Below are 20,388 nucleotides of genomic sequence, written 5' to 3'. Positions count from 1 at the left end.
GAGGGTTGGCTTTTCTCTGTGAGTTTACACAATCTTCTTAGAAGTAACAGTCTGTGGATGCCCAGAGCCCAGTGAACTACAGCGGTCCAGGCTCCCTGAGAGCGGTGTTTCTGAAGCTGACAGGCACATAGCTCGCCAGCTTCAGCAGGTTCGCTCGGGGTCAAAGGGAGGGCATTTCCAACAAACTCCCAGGTGCCAGTGATGGAATAGCAAGAACCTAAGTCACCAAATCAAAACACCAGCTCCCCAACTCATCACAATTCATTTTATTCCACAGCATGTTTAAGGGAATGTGACTCTCAGGAAGGTGTTTGGGATTAAAATAATTAAAAAAACTGGAAAGTACACACATTTATGTATCTCTTCTTTTCATTAAATATATATCTGTTTGGCAAAAATGTTAGACTCTTTTGTACAAAAACAAAGCCAAAAAAACCAAAAACCAAAAAACAAAAACCTAACCCAAAACTCTTGCAAATCGTAAATACCTGTAATAATTACAATGATGTAAACTTGGATGTCTGACAGTGTGACCCTCCTGGGGAGCCTGTGCTGCTGCAGACCTCTCAGGAAAAGTCACACCAAACCCTTGGATAGCAACAGCCCGTCACGGAGGCGTCTCATCGAGATGGAGCATGAACACTGATTTCACCAGTTGTGCTTTCAGCTAAGAGGCTGGGAGCGTGTGTGAAAATGAAGGCAGGTCTGGCCGAGAGCGGGGAGAGGAAATCCCAAACCAGCTAGCAAGGAGGGAAGGTAGGTGACGGTCACAGTGCAGATGCAAAGTGGGTGTGAGACCTGTGGACTGTGTGTCTGTGAGACCCGGTGCTGGCGAAGGCTACAAGGAGGTGGCTACTGATGCTTTTGGGGGAGCAAAGAGGAACAGGTGAGGCCAAGACGGGGAGGGAGGCAGGAGGAGTCTTGAAAGCAGATCTCAATTCAAATGGAACTGGAGGTATGAGCTGACTCTAGAGAGAAGGGGAAGGAGGATGCTAGGCATTTCCTCCAGACACAGGCCTTGGGGCACTTGCCTGGTGGGCAAGTTTGGGGGCCGTCTGGGGGCTGCTGGCTTCCTACTCCGGTAAGGAAGGGCTTGCCTGCTGGGGGCTGGGCTGGAGGGGCCCCTGGGCTCTCTGATGGTGGGCTTTGCTCACGTCCCACCAGTGGTCTGCAGCAACAGGAAGTGATCTAAAGCAGTGGAGCCTAGAAACAGAGCCAGGGAGGTGAGCAAGATGCCAGGTAGGGGCCACAAGATGCCTGGGCTAGAGGTGAGGCCGAGGGAAGTGCTGAGCCACAGCTTCCCTTCACCAGAGGGGGGTTCCAAGGCGAGGGTGTGTTTTCATTCCTCTCTCCAGTTAGCAGAGTTTCCAGTTTTGGAGAAGGTGTGTGCGGCCCGGCACATCAGTTACAGTCGTAGACGAAGTCATAGTTGCTGGGCTCCTTGGGGATGGGTGGGGGCGCGTCTGGGATCTGGATATTCTCCAGGTCCAGGAGGCGCAGCTTGATCTCCATGCTGAGCAGGGTGTCCAGGTCGTTCCGGGTCAGGTCGCTCATCATGTCCTTCCCGAGCAGTGCGTTCAGCCCATCCGTCCAGATGCAGTACTGGTGGGAAGGGAGGTGACAGCGATCATTTTCAGTGACAATCACAGGAGAAGTAAAAATAGCTACCATTCGGTGGATAGTAACGGGCACTAGGCTCTGTGCTAAGTACTTTGCCCACATTGTCATTTCATATTCACAACCTCCATATAAAGTTGACAGATCCATTATCATCTATCTTGCTTCACAGGTGAGGAAACTGAAGTTAGAAACTGGGTAGAGTGGGTGGAATTTGAATCTGGGCAATCTAACTCCAAGGCCTGGACTCTTCCCAGCAAAGAATGCCTCCTTACATCACGGCTGAGGGTTTCAGTTCCCCATGACCATGCAAAGAACTGTCTCTAACATCCCCCCACCCATGTGCCTATGACCTTAAGGCACTGGCAAATATACCCTGACACTGCTGAACTCAACAGCAGTCAAGCTTTTGGCTGCTTCCAGTTGCGTTCCTAGTTTAGTAGCTAGTCTCTGCCTGTCTTACCTGATTCCCAGTGCTCCCAGTGACAGCCCCATCCCACCCCGGGGCTGGTGGTAGCCCCACGTTTGTGTTTCTCCACAAAAGGGCTAGAAAATAGCATTTTGTTGTGCAATGTCTGGCAGCCAAAATGGCTAAAATTATTGGGAGATCTTCATGGGAGGCGTGCTGGCTCCCTGTCTGGGAACCTCCTCTGCCTGGGTATCTAATTTCCCAGGGTTTCTCCCCACCACATCTCTGGGTCCTGATCTTCATGGGGCATCATCTATATTGGAAAGCCCTTCAGAGTACCTACCTAAGAGTTTGGTTCTTCTCCTCTCATAAAATTAACCCTAGCCTTCTTCTTTTTTTTTTTTTTTTTTGTAGAGACAGAGTCTCACTTTATGGCCCTCGGTAGAGTGCCAATGGCATCACACAGCTCGCAGCAACCTCCAACTTCTGGGCTTAAGCGATTCTCTTGCCTCAGCCTCCCGAGTAGCTGGGACTACAGGCGCCCGCCACAACGCCCGGCTATTTTTTTGTTGCAGTTCGGCCGGGGCCGGGTTTGAACCTGCCACCCTCGGTATATGGGGCCGGCGCCATACCGACTGAGCCACAGGCGCCACCCAACCCTAGCCTTCTTAGACTAGGAACTCCTGAGGGGTGGGGGAAGGAACTGTGTCTCAATTCTCTGAGGACCTGCCTTGCTCTTGTCAACTTCCCTCCCAGAGACCCAGGTGCTATCAGCATTGTAGAAATCACCTGCATTCCACTCGTCTGTTGGTTGTCCCCCCAGGACTGAGTGACAGCCATTGCTCTCCTCTGCCTACTGAGCAGGTCCTCATTCCAGCACATACCCTAGATTCCCTCCTCTCTTGGCCTCATGGGGCCAAGTGACAATTCTAGACCCTGGTGAGCCTATCTTTTATACGGTGACTGTCTGTACTGTATTCCAGAATATGACAGTGGATCTCAACTTCAAAGTACTAAAAATATATTACAAGCACTGTGTACATCTTCATTCATGAGGTGATGAAAATCTATCATGACATACATCAGTGGTTCACTTTCTAAGCCAAGGAGGTGCACAATGAGTGAGATTCATGTCTGAGGAGGCAGCACTGAAATCTAGGGCTTTGGTTCTACCTTGGGCCAAAGGATGGAACCCATGTAAACACTGGGTTAGTGCTGAGGGATGCCAGGAAGCATAGTGTGCTCTCGAATACCTTAGCCAGATTCTGAACAGTGTAATCATCCACCACCTCATAAATAACCTTGATAGAAACAGATGTCTAGTTCACCTTGGAGATCCTGGTCTTGTAGAGTCTGGGATGAGGAGACTTTATTGATAAAATATTTCCAGATAATTCTGATCATCTGGAAATACGTGTGGGTATGCCTGAATTCAATATTCTCAAAGGCTTCCTCCAGCTCTGACAGTTTCATGGTAAATCCCACATCCTGAAGAGTGCTGCTCTTGCACAGAGCCTTCCCAGCTTTGGCTACATTCCTAGTACAGATTAATTCAACGCACAGCAACATTGCTCTGGTGCTTTTCTTTAGAGAACAGCAGGCACAAATAATTTTATTAAAAGTACAATTGACCAATAAAAACCCTGTGGTAATGAATTTGGGTTGGAACTATCAAGTATCAACTCATGATGTATTTTATCTTAAAAAACATCATAACTCCCTAGCCTCATACCCCAAAAGGCCTAAACATAATGAACAACCAAGTAATAATAAGCACAACTTATGCCCAGATTCTGGTTACTAAATACCATTTCCTATTAAAAGGAGCCAATGCTCCATAGGAGGAAGGCAGGAAATGTATGAGATGAACCCAGAACATCTTGTCATACTTTAATGCTGGCAAGTTATCAAAGACATAAGAGTCATGTCAACAGAGCTTAGAAGCCAACCAGGTGGTGTTGCTACATGTCCCAGATTAAGAGAATTTAGACACTAATAATTATAAGAACAGAAACATACTGAGACACAAACATTTAAATCCACAACTTACTCAAACACTAGAAACACCTCACTGTTCTTTGAAAGATGCTTACACATTAGAACCTTCATAGCCAACCACCTCCCTGCATTGACCACCTTTTTAATTTGCAGACCAGACATACATTACATGTATGTGTCAGTACAGTAGGCCTACTTCCTTATGTCGCCCACCACCCTATGTTGAACAGTTTGTTATAGTCCCTGGGGTGGCCAACTTACAGAGGTTCTACTATATTTTGAAGACTGGCAAAGTGAATCAAGTATTTATCCTGCTTATCATATATAAATTGTATCACTTTAAGGTAGCCAAATAGTTGATGAGACAAGTTTCTCTTGATACATTCTGTTTATAGAGGGTGGCCATGAAGTTCATGTACAATTTAAAATTGAATAGTATTTACATTTTACATGAAGTTTATGGCCAGCCTGTACATGGAGAAGGAATGACAGATCTGGGACATCAACCTTTTGGAATCTCATTGGATCCCAGAGCCAGGAAGACACTACAAAAGCAAACATGATTGGATGCTGTTAAAAATTGAGCCTGGAATTGACTAGTCCTCTAACTATTGATTTGTAGGAAATACAGGAGACAAAGGACCGATGAATATATGAAATGACACTGCAGGTTCTGGTGGGCAGAATAATACTGCCTTCTAAAGATGTCCAGATACTACTGCCCGATCCTGGGAATGTGGCAGGTTCTGTAGCAAAGAAAATAAAGGCTGGACAAGCTGGCCTTAAAATAGAGATATGAGATTATCTAGGTGGGTGTGAGGTCATCATAGGGGTCCTTAAATGTGAGAGGAAGAAAACAGAAGGAGTGTCAGAATCAGAAAAATGGGAGGGAGATTTGACTACAGAGGTGGCTGGAGCAGCAGGATGAGGGCTCAATCTGCACCCCTTGTTGATAGATAGAGGCGGAACAGGCTAGAAGGTACTCTCCCTTAGGGCCTCCAGAAAAGAACACGGTCCTACTGACACCTTGATTTTAGCCCAATAAAACCCACATCTGACTTTTGACCTCCAGAATAGTGTGATTCAGGCAGTTCCCAGGTTATGAACAAGACAGGCTCTATAGGTTTGTTCTTCAGTTGAATTTGTGCATTAGTTGGAACAGGTACATTCTCCTATTACCTGTATTAGCCTCTGTTCCTAAGTGTGAGTCGTACGTTAGTTGGATTACTGTCCGTTGAAGGATGCTTGTAATACGTGGTTTAAAACTAACCGAGTTTGTGGTAGTTTGTTACAGCAGCAACAGTGAACTAATATACAGAGTTATAATCACAATCTAGATTACTGGCAATGTTACGGGACTAACATTCTGTTTTCTTCAGTAAACAATTGCAATGAGAAAAAAACACAAGCTCATGGCTGTGAGAGATAGGAACCTATAGATTCAGAGAAACCTCAGGAAAATGCCAACCGACTGTAATGTATGGATCTTATTTGCATTCTGACTTGAACAAAAAATAGAAGGAAAAAAACACAGATGTGACAATTGGAGAAATATGGAAACAGATTGCACACGGTGGCATTAAAATCAATGGATTACTAATTTCCTTAGGTGTGATAATGGCATTGCAGATATGTTTCAAAATTGACTATTAGTGAGAGATGCATACAGGCATATTTACAAATAAAATGACATGATACTGGATTTGACTCAAAATAATCAGGGTGGCAGCCAGGTGTGAGGAAAGAGTGAGTGGGAACATGGGCGAACAAGATTGGCCACGAGTTGATGATGGCAGAAGCTCAGTGAGGAAGGGGTGAGCTCAGTGTCTGCTCTGTCCATGCCTAGCTCCACAGTACAGGAGCTCAGGGAAGGGCTTCTGGAGCAAGACTTCCAGGGTTCAAATCCTAGCTCCATCACTGACTACTTGTATGACACTGGACATGTTTCTTAACTTCTCTGTCCCTCATTTTTCTCTTTTATAAAATGAGAATAGTATTAGTTTGTTTCTCATAGAGTTCTGTAAGAATTAAGTGAGGTAAAAAAAATATATATAAAATATATACATATATATGTATAGTATGTAAATGGTGCCTGGTAGAGTAAGCTAAGCTAGTTATAATTTCAGTTGATCCTTCAACACCATGAGCTTTGAACTGTGTGGGACACTTATAGGTAGATATTTTTTTTTCAATAAAAGTTACAGTGAGTGTGCCTGTCTACTCCACCTCCCCTTCCGCCTCCTTCACCTCTTCCTCCTCTGCCACCCAAGATAGCAGGACCAAGTCCTCCTCTTCATTCTCCTCCTCAGCCTATTAACGTGAAGACGGTGAGGATGAAGACTTTAATGATGATCCATTTCCACTTAATGAATAGTAAACATACTTTTTTTTCCTCATGACTTTTTTTTTTATTTGTTTGGGATTCATTGAAGGTACAAAGAATTAGGTTACACTGACTGCATTTGTTAGATAAAGTCCCTCTTTATAATTGTGTTCCGTCCCCAAGAGGCGTGCCATAAACCATGATCCCCCACCCTCTCCCTCCTCCCTCATTCTCCTACCCTACCCCTTGTATTAGCTCATCTACTGCCTTCACATTAGAATTGAGTAGATTGGATTCCTCATGACTTTCTTAATAATATTTTCTTTTTTCTAGCTTACTTTATTGTATCATAATAGTATATACAAAATATGTGCAAACTACTGTTTACGCCATCAGTAAGGCTTCTGCTCCACAGCAGGCTATTAGCAGTAACATTTGGGGGAGTAAAAGGTTATAAGTGGGTTTTCAAGTGCAGGGCGTAGGTGTCAGGGCCCCAATCCTCGTGTTGTTCAAGTATCAACTACATGACTTTTTCTTTCTATTGTTGAGGCATTCAGTTCTGGGAGGCCTCTTTCCCCTCATTGATAAGTGAGATTATCTGTAATAGAACTTTCTATTTTAGGGAGTGATTATGAAAGTAAAACGAGGTAATAGATAAGAAAGTGGTTGGAAGAAATTAAAAGTATTCACAAGGGCATGTCATTTTTCTCTTCATTGTATCTATAAAAGTGGCAGATATGAATAAAAATCTGGCATTCCTAGAGCATTTGTCCTTACCTGGAATTAATGCACACTGGGGAAAGCAGCCTTGCATAGATTTAAATAACATCCAAAGTGCTACTAATTTAAGTGGTTTTCTACACAGCTCTGTACATCTTGAACATGGTGGCCTGTGCACAACCACCATTTCATTTAAAAACAGAAACAGTAGGACACGGTATCTGTTTTCAGAAAGATGAAGACAAAGTCTTACCCTTCAACAAACTAAATGTCAAGTGACACAGAATTATATTTAAGCACCATTCTAAATGCAAGAATTGTGTCTAATCTTTTCTCTCTCTTTGGGATGTACAATTTTATTCAAAAGCTTCAAACCAGTAAAAACCCCATACCTAATAACTTGTAAATGAGCTCAGTGTCCTAGGGGAAAGGGGGAACAAAAGTCAGATTCTATTAAAATGTTCTCTTCCTTTCTAAAAGCTGTTTATGCAACCACACGCAAAACAAAAATTTGAATGGTATCATCTAAAAATAAGTTTCAAGCATGATGTTGGATTCCAGTTTACAAAAGAAAGTGAAATCAACCATAACTGCTACTTTATCTTACAAATTCATTTTCCTAGATTTATGCTAAATATTTTAAATATAGCTGACAGCATGCTTCAAGAAGAGAAACAAATTATACATATAACAAGATGTCAAAAAGGAATAAAAACATCTTGAATATAAAATCCTAACAGCAGAGACAGCTCTAACCTCTTAAAATAGCTTAAAGAAACTTAGTAGAAAACCTACTTCATCAGATATTTTCAAGAATAGAGATTAGTTTATCTTGGGAAAATGCAGACCCCAAACTAAATATTCAATGAAAACCAAAGCTATAAAGCGGGCCTCTTCTTCCTCTGGGTTACCCATCATGCCTTTGCTGACTTAGAGGTAGCTGTACACTCTCCTCCTTTACATGAACTGTAGACGAAACTAGTAAGAAGTTGAACCTGTTGTAACTGAAGTTTCTCAAGAGGTTTCTGTTCTGTTCCAAGTCAACAAGATGTCCCTTTGCTCGTGGTTTTTTTTCAGACAGGACTTCCTTTTTTTTTTTTTTTTTAAGTGTAATTTCTTTCTTTCCAATATTTTTTTTCCCCAGGGAAAATGCAATGTTGCCTCACTAATTAACCCCACCGAGAACCTTACCTCATGCTTGTCGGGAGCGATGAAGTTCAGTTGGCAGTTTGAGTCATAGAGGATGGAGAAAGCAAGTTCAAGCACCTCCTACAAGAGATGAGAGAAAACACCACACCTTAGAGAAAACTGGCGCATTTGTTCTGCAGTTACAAACGGCTGTGGACTGAATGTGGAGTACAGCTGACAGCCTGTCCCAACAAGAGGAGAGGTGAAGAGGCTGATGGGAGGAAGGGGTTTGGCGAAGGTCACAGCATGATTCCTTCTCCCACATAAGAGAGGTCTGCGTGACCATCTCGCGTATTCTGTCATCACTTCCCTCTCCAGGACGGGGCATACAGAGGTTAAATGGGTGTCCAAGGCCACAGCCCGGAAACTGTGCTGTTCTTCCTTCTTCAGCATCTTCCTTCCAGGGAAGGCGTAAAAAACAGTAACCTCTCCCCTAATCAGCAGCATTAAGGGGTGCTCTAACTTCTATCACCCCAAAACACAGTGGTCCATAGACGTATGAACTTCCTAAAATGTGGAAGCTACATTGGAGGTAAGAAGGCTTCTGAGTGAACCCACTGGTTTTATGTCTATCCTTTGATTTTTCAACTATTATAGAGCAATGGCTACTCAGAGTCATGAGCTTATTCAACCATGGCTGCAAGGGGCAAAAGAGAAGGATGGACTCAAGTGACAGAATAGCTGAGCTCATGGTGTGGCTCAGCACCTACTGACAGCAGAGTGAGCCAGGCCCAAAGAACCAAAGACAAACTGATGCTTTGGTTTCATTGCTGCTGAAAAGACCTTGCAAAGGCACTAAGTGTCATGTTTAGTATGTTCATGAACACACTTGTCCAGCTGCACACGCTGACAGTGCTGGGTTTGGTGATCACTGTGTCTGGGCAGTCGGCACAGGATGAGTCCTCAGCACACATCAACACCCTAATGGCTCCTGGTCTGCAGGGGAAGGGCCAGGCATCTCCACACCAGCACTCTGCACTGTTACAACATGTATTATGGTGCACTTCCTTCTCTCTGCCTTTATTAGGCACCATGGATGAAGCCTGATACCCACTGCTGTGACCTGGGGGTTGCACTGCTCAGAGATTGCCCATGACCTCTCCACCTCATTTTCTACCATATTATCTGTCAGGGGATGTGTCTGGGGCCAGTGACTCACAGCAAGAATGGCCCAGAAACAAGAAGATGGCAAGGAGATGAGGCCAGTGCCTCTAGATTGCAGAATTTCAGTTGGATTAAAGAATTCTTCCAAGGGTGGTTCCTGTGGCTCAGTGAGTAGGGCTCTGGTCCCATGTACCGAGGGTGGCAGGTTTGAACCCGGCCACAGCCAAACTGCAACAACAACAAAAAATAGCTGGGCATTGTGGTGGGTGCCTGTAGTACCAGGTACACATGAGGCTGAGGCAAGAGAATCACCTAAGCCCAGGAGTTGGAGGTTGCTGTGAGCTGTGATGCCACAGCACTCTACCAAGGGTGACAGAGTAAGACTCTGTCTCTTAAAAAAAAAAAAAAAAAAGAAAAGAAAGAATTCCTCCAAAGTGAACTCCACAGACCCATGTTAGCAGGATTCCTCTTCTGGCTATTTCTGGCTCTCGTGGAGTTTTTCATGTGCCTTGCTCTAGCTGTCCTCCCTCACAGGGGAAGCTCAGGTTCTCAGGCCATGTGTACCAGTACCTCACATGCAAATGGACTCCTTACTTTGCCAGAAATAGAATCCAGTGAGGGAAAAAATGCTGAGTCATTCAATTGGAGCGATTCTCCAAAAATGCTCTCCAGATATTTTGCTTTTTTTCTTCCTTAGGCCTCTACCCAGGCCTGTCCAGTACAGACAATAATATAAAAACAAGACCAGACAAACAAATGATCATTTTCCATTAAGTATGGCATCTGTTTCCATAACCATATTTCTTGAGTCCTTTAGTTTATAACTGTAATGGTACGCTTTTACCAGTGTCAACAAAAATTGAAATTATTAAGAAAACTACTACGGCAATACGTATCAAGAACCAGCTATTCCAGGGGGTATTCTTGTAGAACATTCAAAAGCAAGAAAAAGTTAAATATTATCTGTAAGAACGTAAGAAGAAACTAAATCTCTCCCCCTCCACTTTGGGTATTAAAGAAATAAAAAATTAGTAACCCAAAGTAACATATTTGTCCAGCCATTCAGTGGGGGTAATTATGAAGATGTGATGTTAAGTGAAGGGCAGGAGGAGGAATGCACATTTTGTGTGCACTGATGACAGGAAGGAACAAGGCCTACTTGAGGGCAGACAAGGAAGCCAGCGTGTGAAGTGAAAATCAGGATGTTGGCCGGGCACGGTGGCTCACGCCTGTAATCCCAGCGCTCTGGGAGGCTGAGGCAGGTGGATTGCCTGAGCTCACAGGTTTCAGACCATCCTGAGCCAGAGTGACACCCCGTCTCTAAAAATACCCAGGTGCTGTTGATGGGCACCTGTAGTCCCAGCTACCCGTGAGGCTGAGGCATGAGAATTGCTTGAGCCCAGGAGTTGGAGGTTGCTGTGAGCTGTGACACTCTACCAAGGGAGACACAGTGAGACTCTGCCTCCAAAAAAAAAGAAAGTCATTATGTTGAGGTGCTGGGATCATACATCATTATTTCTTCTTTTCTTCTTAAAGCATTTTTTTTCAGTGAAATGTTACTCTTTAATCTCATAAATTTATACAAACTGTCCTAGGGTTAGGAACATTGATAAAAATGATGATTTCTTTATTAATCTGAGAGTCATTCATTAGGAAACCTCTCTTTGACTTATACTTAGAGATGGGAAAGCAAGGAGAGGATGGACTTTGATTCTTAACAATCAGTCAGGATCTTACTTGGCCTAAGCAGAAAAGGTGAAAATTACCTCTGCCCCGGGCTGACTCTGGGGGACAAGTGCATCTTTGTTCAGGGACATTACATGATGGATGGTCCCCTCACTGATGATAACAGCCAGTGTGAACATCACTGCAGCCCAGACTCGTGCTCTTGACTAGGTGCTAAAGCTACTAGAGACCAGAGTGTTATTGTGGTTACGGCTGTGACACTTTTCTCTGTTGCACAGGGCCAGAAAAAGCAGCAAAAGGAGGGAGTGCACAGACCTGGGGCTTTGCCCTTCTACGCATATATCATTCAAGATGAGAACAGTCAGAACTGTCATGACCTAGATTTCTGGTAAACACAGGCAGGAAACAGGAAATTTATGAGAATGCCAATTCCCACATTAATTTCACCAAGGCTGCCTGGGAAAGAGTGGAAGGAATTAATTCTCTGAACCAAATGCCTGCATGTGGGTGCTATTGCTCACAGTGGGTTCTCTTGACATCTCCGGCCTGCTGTCACTGAGTCGCTGGTGAAGGCGAGCTCTTCACACTGTCAGCAGGCAGGCTGCAGCCAGGAGTGACGCCATGTCTTTGGCTAACACTCCAGAAGCTGCCACCTGTCCAAACTGTCCTTGAGGGAGAGAGGTGCAAGGCGGTTGTGGAGTAGAATGCCACAGATCAGGGGCTGCTTGTCTTCACACGCTGCCACACTCACTTACACAGCCAACACGCTGGGGCTTTGCTGCTCACAACTGAAGGTCTTTTATTCCCTCTGGATTTAAATCTGTGAAAAATTACATCCAAAGGCAACTTATCTCTGTCCTGTGTTCCACTGATGCGTGCCTGCCACCTTGCCATGTGGAGGAAGGCTCAGAGTTCTGGGGAACTGAATATCGTTCCATGTCCGGGGCCACTGACGATCCCTCCTCCACTCCCAGTTGACCCACTGGCCCTGGGAGCAGTGACAAGGCATGCCAAGTCAGGAGAGGTTCAGAGAAATGGTGCCTGGGCATAGCGACTGCCTTCTTAATTGGACCAATGAGAGATTGACTGAATACAAAAGTATAGTTTCACGTGACATATTCTTCGTATATAGTATTAGTGGGAATAAGTTTGTTTGGGAATAAGTTAGCATGTCTGGCTATTTTGCCCAGCATTCACTTAACTATCCTGGTTCTCGATCTAGCCAGGTCGTCTTGAGGGCAAAGCATTTTGATGATAGACGCAGGCTATAACTTGGCATGTGTGCCTGGGTGCTAACTGTGGTCACAGCAATAGAAGTAGATTTCAGAGCTATAGTACACTGCTGCTCATCTGTATATCTAAGAATAGGAATCTATTTTTTAGAAGGCAAAAACCACTCGTTCATGTAGTACATAGAGGAGATTGCCTTCCTCAGGCAGCTATAAGTTTCTGGCCCCGATCTATCTTAGCAGGATTTTTGGCTAATAATTCCCCAGCCCACATTCTTTTCCCTGTCCCGTCTATCCTATACTTAGAACTCAAAGTCTCCAATCAGAGGATGTTTGCCACATGTGGAAAGGCCTTGGGCCTCTTCATAGACCATTTCCTCCTCCTGGGAAGTCTTCTCCTCACTTCTCCTCCTGGCTGATTCCTTTTCAGAAGCTAGGTCACATGTTATTTTCTCTCTGAGCCTTTCTCAACTCTCCTAGGTCCCTCTGTGTGTAAACTTGGGGGCTCAGATGCATTCAATTGTGACTGCATGTTTATATACAAATCGTATCTACTGGACACCCATGGATAGGGGCCAGGTCATATTTATCTTTGGGTTCCTAGCATCTGCCACAAATAAGATGAATGATAATGAATGAAGTAAACCTGAATAAAGTGCTTTTTGGTTAAGACCAGGGTTTTCAAGATAATGCTAGGACATTAGCTTCTGGTAAAATATACTTACTTCAGGCTTAAGCAGCACGCTGAAAAAACAAAAGCTTAAATCTGGCACATGGGAAGACAGAAGTTTCTCTTGTACCAAATATACTCCTGTCTGAAGTGGTGGGAACTCGTGAGACCTTCTCTCTGCTGATTACATGATGATTGTTCAACTAAAATCCCAGAATCCATTGAAACAAATATGAAGAATGCCCAACTTAAAACGCACAGCCACAAATCAACTTATTTTTATAAATTATAGAGCTTAAATTATAGAATTTAGAATTTAGAATCCTGAATCCTTAAAAATAAAAGTCTTCCAGCTGAATCTCCATCTACTCATGAGAATTCTTTTCAAGTCTTAGTCAGAAAATTTCTAATCTCTCTGTGAAGAACCCAGAACTTCTTGTCTCACAGAAATCTGCCTGTTGCACTGATGTCGGTTAAAGACCTTAGGCTCTGAGCCCCAGGAGGAGAGGGCTACGTTTACATTCTACACCCAGAGCTTCTCCTATGGCAGGCACTCAGTGCTGAGTGAGGGACCGACTGTGAACAAATGCCTCAAGGAAAAGGACCAGTTCCCTTCCTCTTCCTATTCCCAGGGGGCTGGATAGTGTCAGGCACATCAGCAGACAGTGAATGGGTCAGATGACCCTAATACTTTGCCATTAACCAAGTGTCTCCATAATGGATGCTAATGGCTCAGTTTGCCTTGCTCAGCAATTAAGCTAACCAGGAGTCCTGTAGCACAGAATGTCAGAAGCTGCTCCCCACAGACAGCAGGCCGTGGTTCTTGCCCACCCACCATGCACTGACAGACCTCCTATAGACACATTTTAGTCAACTGTCCTTTTAGGCTGCAGGTCACCCCTTTCCTACCCAAAAGTTCCAGGGGTCTGAAGGAGGGGGCCTCTAGAGTAGTGGACAAAGAAGTGTGGGGTGTGGGTGTTGAGGAGGGAGAACTGTGGCTTTGTCTGCATATAATGGTTTGCCTGATGAATAAGTAACTGAATACTATTAATGCTGAAAGACAAGTAATTCCATGTATATGCAAATGAAAGAGACAGGCTAGTGGAGAAAGTGCCATTCTCACCTCTCAAGGCAGGAAGCTCAGAGTGGCTACAACATCTGGAACAGTGAATCCCAGGAAGTAGCCTCCATTGCAGTCTTACTTATCTGGTTATAGCACTGTGCCCCATCCATCCATCCATCAATCCATCTGTCCATTTATCATGAACCCATCCATCCATCCATAACCCATCATCCATCATTCACCCATCTATCCATCCTTCCATCATCCATCCACTTATCTGTCATCCACCCATCTGTCTATCATATACCCATCTATCACCCATTCACCCACTGATCATCTACCTACCCATCATCTACCTGTCATCCACCCACAGACCCTCTAACCACCCATCTATCATCTACCCACCATTATCTGTCCATCCAGACATCATTATCCATCCATCCATAATCATCCATCCATTCAATTTGTTATTAATTGTCATGACAATAAGTAACCCCCCCCCCCAAAAAAAAGGCTGAAATCATTTACTCATTTACTGGTTTTCTTAGTCTCCTTTAAGGGGAGAGGAGTCTGATACAAGAAGTCCAAATACACCCACATGTATCATATGTTCAAATGAGATCATCATCTCTAGACCTATTTTGATAACTTGTGTCTTGTCTCATTTTTTTCTCAGTTAAGCTAGAAGTTTACAATTTTATTAATCTTTTCAAAGAAGCAGCTTTTGGTTTTGTTGATTTTCTAGAGTATTTTCAGTTTCATTGAGTCCCATTTTTTTTTTTTATTATTCCTTTTTCTTCTATTTGCTTTAGGCTTAAATTGTTCTTCTTTCTTAGTATCCTAAGGTGAAAACTTCATTGATTTTAGAGCTTTCTTCCTTTCTAGTACAGTCATTCAATGCTATAAATTTCCCTCTGAACACTACCTTCACCACATCCCATACATTTTGATAATTTAATCTTCATTTTATTCAGTTTATAACATTTTGTAATGTCTCTTGAGACTTCCTCTTGGAGTGATGAGTTATTTAGAAGTGTTTTGTTAAATTTTCAATACATTGGGGGGATTTTCCAGCTATCTCTCTGCTTTTGATTTTTAGTTTAATTCCATTGTAATCTGAGAACATAGTTTGTATAATTGCTATTCTTTGAATCTATGAAGATGTCTTGTATGGTCCAAAATGTGGTCTATTTTGCTGAATGTCTCCTGTGAGCTTGAGAAGACTGTATTTTACTGTTGTGGTTGGGTGTGTTATTCCATTAATGTCAATTAGATCAAGGTGATTGATGGTTTGGGTCAAGTTATCAATATTCTTTTTTTTATTTTCTGCCTGCTTAATTTATTGATTACTGACAAAAGGATGTTGAAGTCTCCCATGTAAAAATGGATTTGTCTGTTTCTCCTTTTGGGTCTGTCAGTTTCATTCATAATGCATGTATTTTGATGCCTTTGTATTAAGTTCAGACGTGCTTAAGATTCTTATGACTTTTTGGACTCTTGACTTTTCATGTTCCAGGGTGATGGTTTGCTTTCAACTTCAGTTCTCTCTACTAGCTTCAAGAAAAGTTTTTTATTTCCACTTTGCTCAGCTTCTTCATACTATAAGGATGTGAGTGACAACTCTCAAGCTCTTTACATGTTGTAGCTGAACCAGGAGGTCCATACTTATTTTACATGATTCTCTCTGTCCTTCCTTAACAAGCTTGAGTCCTGGCAGGCTTCTCTGCCTCCAGGTATCCCCTTCCTGGCCTTCTTTGGCATACAGACTCCTGTCACTGCCAATTTCCCCACCTGGCTTCCTGCTCAGTTCTAAGAGTTATATAAATATGGGACTTCCTTGACTTGAGCTGAGCACAGCCAGTGTTCTCTGAGCTAGTGGAAGGAACACCTGACACGATGAGCATATGGTAATCCCTGCTAGTGCTGAAAAAAGTCTGCCCTACAAGAGGCAAACCGGGATAACTGGGGACTCAGCTGTTATAGTTAAGGATCTGCCTCTGGAATCCACTGAGCTGAACAATCCCTGACTCCCCGCATCATGGAGAAGAGAGAAATGGAAACCCTATGTGTGCTGTGTAACAGAAAATCCATGGACCTCGGCCTCTTGGGCATGTCCTGACATTGTTATAGCTGGCAGTTAAATGCACTATGTGATAGTGTTGTAATGGGTTCAACAACCAAGGTATTCCTGTGGACTTGAGGTGAGTCATACTTGCATAACTTAAGAAGCAAAGACCTTGCAATCAGCCTCTGTGGCTGATCCTCTGTCCTCTAACTTCCTGAACAGGACTTTCATAGTACTTTTGTTTTCTCTTAACCATCATGCAAAAGCATGGACTCTCCTTTGCCTTATAACATTGGAAATTATAGAGCAGGGACTATTTATCTTAACTGATTGATAAATAGGATGTGTATCATTTCTGTGTCCCTCTTAAATATGGATGCTATAAAGAAGCAACCTACTAACTTATGTGACATGTGGGGTACCAAAATATCATTAGCACCCAGATAAATCTGGAGACTTTCATTCACGGATGGTATATATCACAAGATGTCACAGACATAACAAAAACTGGCTCTGTGATGGCCTCTCCAAGGGAAAATATCTCCAGGCAAAGGAAATTCTTCTTTCTTTTCAAATAATGCCCTTCCTCTACCCTCTGTATTAAGATAGTTGGTAAACTAGGAAGGGAAGTGAAAAGTATTGCACTGTGAAGCAACCAGGCTCTCGTACACCTCGGGGGAAATGCCCTCCTTTAAGCTGGGTTTGAGATACTTCGTGGCCTACTTTTCACAAAACTTTTCAAGCTTTAAAAGTTCTACAATTCTTTGAGTCAGTCACTGCCTGTCCCAAGCTTCTCTGAGCCCACAGGGAGTGTGATAAGCGGGTGATCATAGCAGGATTAAAAAAAACGAGCTTGCAGTGGAAGTTGGAGAAGGGAGCAATGAACCGGACTGGCGGGGTTAGGAGAAGCCCAGAGCATAGGTGGAGACGAGCAGAGGAGGGTGGAGAGAGGACAGGGTGACAATAACCAGAGGGCAATTCCTAGGGTTGGAAAGAGAAAGTGAGAGAGTGAAAGAGATGGTGGGAATCAGAAAAGTGATCAGGGAGAGAATGGATAAGGGCAAGTGGTGATGCAAAACCAATCAGGAAAGAAACACTGAGTAAGAGATACACAACCACACACACACACACACACAGAACTATACAGGAGGGCTGGGCCAACTGTAGTCACTGACAGCATTGGGCAAATAGAGCTATTTGCAATAATTGGGAAATCATACCTTGTTTTGTTTAAGGGCACCTTTCTCTTTCATGTGAGGGCAGTCCTTTCCCGTCACCACAGCTTTGATATCTGCCACTGGCACTGCAATTCATAAAAGAAAATGAAAGTAACTACACCATGTGAAAGCTTTGATGTCAATAAAGAAACAGGACCAAGCACTGAGTCTGCTACCGCAGTTGCCATTCCCAGAAACCACTGCCGAAAGAGCAGAGTGGTAAAAGGAAAAGAAATCAAGTGGTGTTCCAGGACTGGAAACAAAGATAGTTTTTAATATTCTGGTATAAAACATCCCTGGAGAGAAAAAGCTTGCTTATTAGCAGAGTTTGGTTCCCTAAAACAAAGACATAAAAAGTACCCAACATAGTGGTGTTCAAAGTGAAGGCATTAGAAATGAGAGTGCTGGTAATAGTAGTAGTGGTACTAACACTGATATTACAGAAAGCTTCTGTGTGTCGGGAGCAATGCCAAGTGCTTTCCATATATCAGTATGTCTTGCTACAGCGTCTGCATCTACATAGCTTCTGAGGTTTGGATAATGAGGGAAAAAAGCCCTATCTTAAAAAATTCGTCTCAGTTCTGAACTCTCACTCTCCAAAATGTCTCTCTCTGCCATCTCATTAATTCTCACAACATTTCTGTGAGGCAGGTTTTATTTATCCTATCTTATAGACAACGAAACTCAACTCAATTAAATAAAGGGAACATTCCTTTCTGATAGGGGACTCTGAAAATAAAGCAGTTGGACAAAACGATGTTATCTCATGTCTTACTCAGAAGTTAGAGGAAGATAAGGAAAGATATGGGAAGGGTTGTGCATTTGAAACTTCAAAAAGTCAACTGAGAGAGAGAAGACAGTAGGATGGTTTGGAACCTTAATTTCAAACCGTGTAAACTCATTGGTCCCTCTTTAATGCCTAAGCCTTCAGTCCCACAAGGGGTAGTGACTCAAGGAGCTCACACTGACTGGTATAGATTTCTAAAGGCAGGAATTTAGGTTTTGTTGAAGTGAACAATTCCTTAGACTCACTTAATGATGGAGATAATAGGTATTTCATAGTTAAAGATAGAATGTAGAAATATTAAAACAATAGAACAGGAAAGGCCCCTAAAAGCTAACATTTTCCTAATTTGTTAACACCCCTAGAGACTTCTCTAAGGAGAAGGGGGTTGTGATGGGCCTTTGAGGAATCTCTACAGGCTCCTGTGCCATCTGACCCACCACATCTTGCACCTTGATTCCAAACCCTTTTGTCAGACATTTCTTGTCTGAATACAACTGAATACAATTTCATGAATACAACTCCCAGTAACCACTGCAGTTAGGTGGGGGGTCATGTGACTGGTTTTGTCCAGTGAAATGTGAGAGGAAGTGCTTCTTTTCTAGCCTGAGGCATCCTCTATGTGTTCTCCCCAGGTGTGGGAATGAAGAGGCCACATGTTCCATCCAGGAGGTGCAGCTGTGCGATGTAGCTGCTTACTGACCTGTGTTCCTGAGTGGCTGTGTGGAGCAGTCCCTTACCAGCCTATGTAAATCACGTCTCACTCACGTCATGTGAGTGAGAAATAAACTTCTGTTGTGTGTAGCCACTGAGACCCAGGGATTGTTTGTTTGTGTGGCAACAGGGAGCAAGGCAGCCCCTTCGCCTCAGACAGCTTTTCTGCTTCTCTGCTTGGTCCCATTTGGATTGGCATCTTCCTGTAGGGGCTCTCTGTGATTCTTGAACCTATCTTTGACCATGAACACTGACATCAGTTCTCCTTAAATCCATTTTCATAAGCAAGGATTGGCACTGTTCCCCTTGGTGGCTGACCTGGCTGTCCAATCACTACCCTAGGAGGGGACATTTGGGCACACTAGGAAGTTGGCTAACTTTTCTTTAATGGAAAAATCCACCATTGAAGTGAGTTTTGTGATATAATTAGCAAATCCATTCAAAAAACCCTCAAGCTTCAAATAGAGTCGTGAGTCACAAGTACCTTGTAGAAAGCCTTTCGTCATAATAGTTAACATGGTCAATGAACTGGAGCGTGTACATAATCTACAAGGAGTAAGTTATCCTTTGGCTTTGAAACCCATCACATGGAATGGGAAAAGAGGAATACCAAAGCCTGTCAAGGGGGCAGTCTTCGGAATCTCTAATGGAAAGGCTTCAGGGGGAGAAAAGGCACTTTTCCACTGGGTTTTGTGGCAGTACATATTTTATTTTTTTTTTATATGCATTGTCCCCTGTCCCAGAGACAAGCTGCTGTATCACTCAGAGGATCAAGACTAAAAAGAAAACACAAAATTCTAAAAATACAGCATAGCTTTTAAAGGTTGCTTTTTGCATAGTTTGTCTCTACATGTGCCAGAAGAGCCAACACTGGAAGGTTCAAATGCTGTCCTCTTTATTCTCAGGGGCAGAAACAGAGGGACACGCTTCCATCTCTTGAATCACACTTTAAGGAGACAGCAGGGGCCTCTTGATGATTTCAAAGCCAGGCTAGCATTTGGATCAGCCCTTTTTATGTGGAGGAAGATAAAGAAGTGTGGTCCAGAGATGAAGACCAAAAAGGTTCCCTGGCGAGGGAAACACCCACACTTAGCCCCTGGGGCATGTCCTCATTTCTTTCAATGCTTATTTCAGTTTGGACTGGATTGAGATGATCTTATTTTAGTACTCCCATTTTATAGATGAGGAGACTGAGGTCTAAACAGAGGGAATGGAGTATGCAGTGTCACACAGCTAGGGGCAAAGCTCGGTTTAGTTCTCTTTCTCCTACTCCATGCTAGGTCACAATTTCTCCCTATGCTTGGAAGGTGCCGGTGCCACAAATCATGCTAAGCACACCCCTAAATATGGTTTAATCGTGATTTAAAACAAAACAAAAATACCACTGAAAAAGTAGATGTGGCCACTGTCTTCCTGCACTGGATCGGCGTTAGTCTCCTCTTGGGAAAGGAGGAGTGAGGCACAGTCTGAGCTCTGTCAAAGGGAGGCAGTGGGACACTTGCCCACGCTGCTGCTGGAGAGCTCTGGAGTCCAGTGCTTAGTGGGGGTGATGACAACCTGTAAACCTGGCAGGAGGGATGTGAGGCAAGAACCCCAGATGT

The 20,388-nt window shown here is 43.5% G+C and overlaps 1 protein-coding gene across 8 annotated transcripts in view; it reads right to left on the bottom strand.

Annotated features, from left to right (window-relative positions):
- Positions 1 to 251: 251 nt before the first annotated feature.
- Positions 252 to 20,388, bottom strand: part of ELMO1 (engulfment and cell motility 1) — a 576,900-nt gene continuing 556,763 nt past the window's right edge. For all 8 annotated transcript variants that reach the window (XM_053608836.1, XM_053608837.1, XM_053608839.1 and 5 more), the window contains 3 exons: positions 17,293 to 17,375; positions 8,259 to 8,336; positions 252 to 1,602 (listed from right to left, as the gene is read on the bottom strand). In XM_053608836.1, the coding sequence (XP_053464811.1) occupies positions 1,402 to 1,602; positions 8,259 to 8,336; positions 17,293 to 17,375 (362 nt within the window). In that variant the 3' untranslated portion in view covers positions 252 to 1,401. The remainder of the gene's footprint in view (positions 1,603 to 8,258; positions 8,337 to 17,292; positions 17,376 to 20,388) is intronic.

Source organism: Nycticebus coucang, chromosome 11 (assembly GCF_027406575.1).
Source record: "Nycticebus coucang isolate mNycCou1 chromosome 11, mNycCou1.pri, whole genome shotgun sequence".
In the NCBI taxonomy this organism is placed as follows: Eukaryota; Metazoa; Chordata; class Mammalia; order Primates; family Lorisidae; genus Nycticebus; species Nycticebus coucang.
Note: the sequence above shows the minus strand (reverse complement) of the source record. Positions and strands in the feature narration are given on the sequence as shown.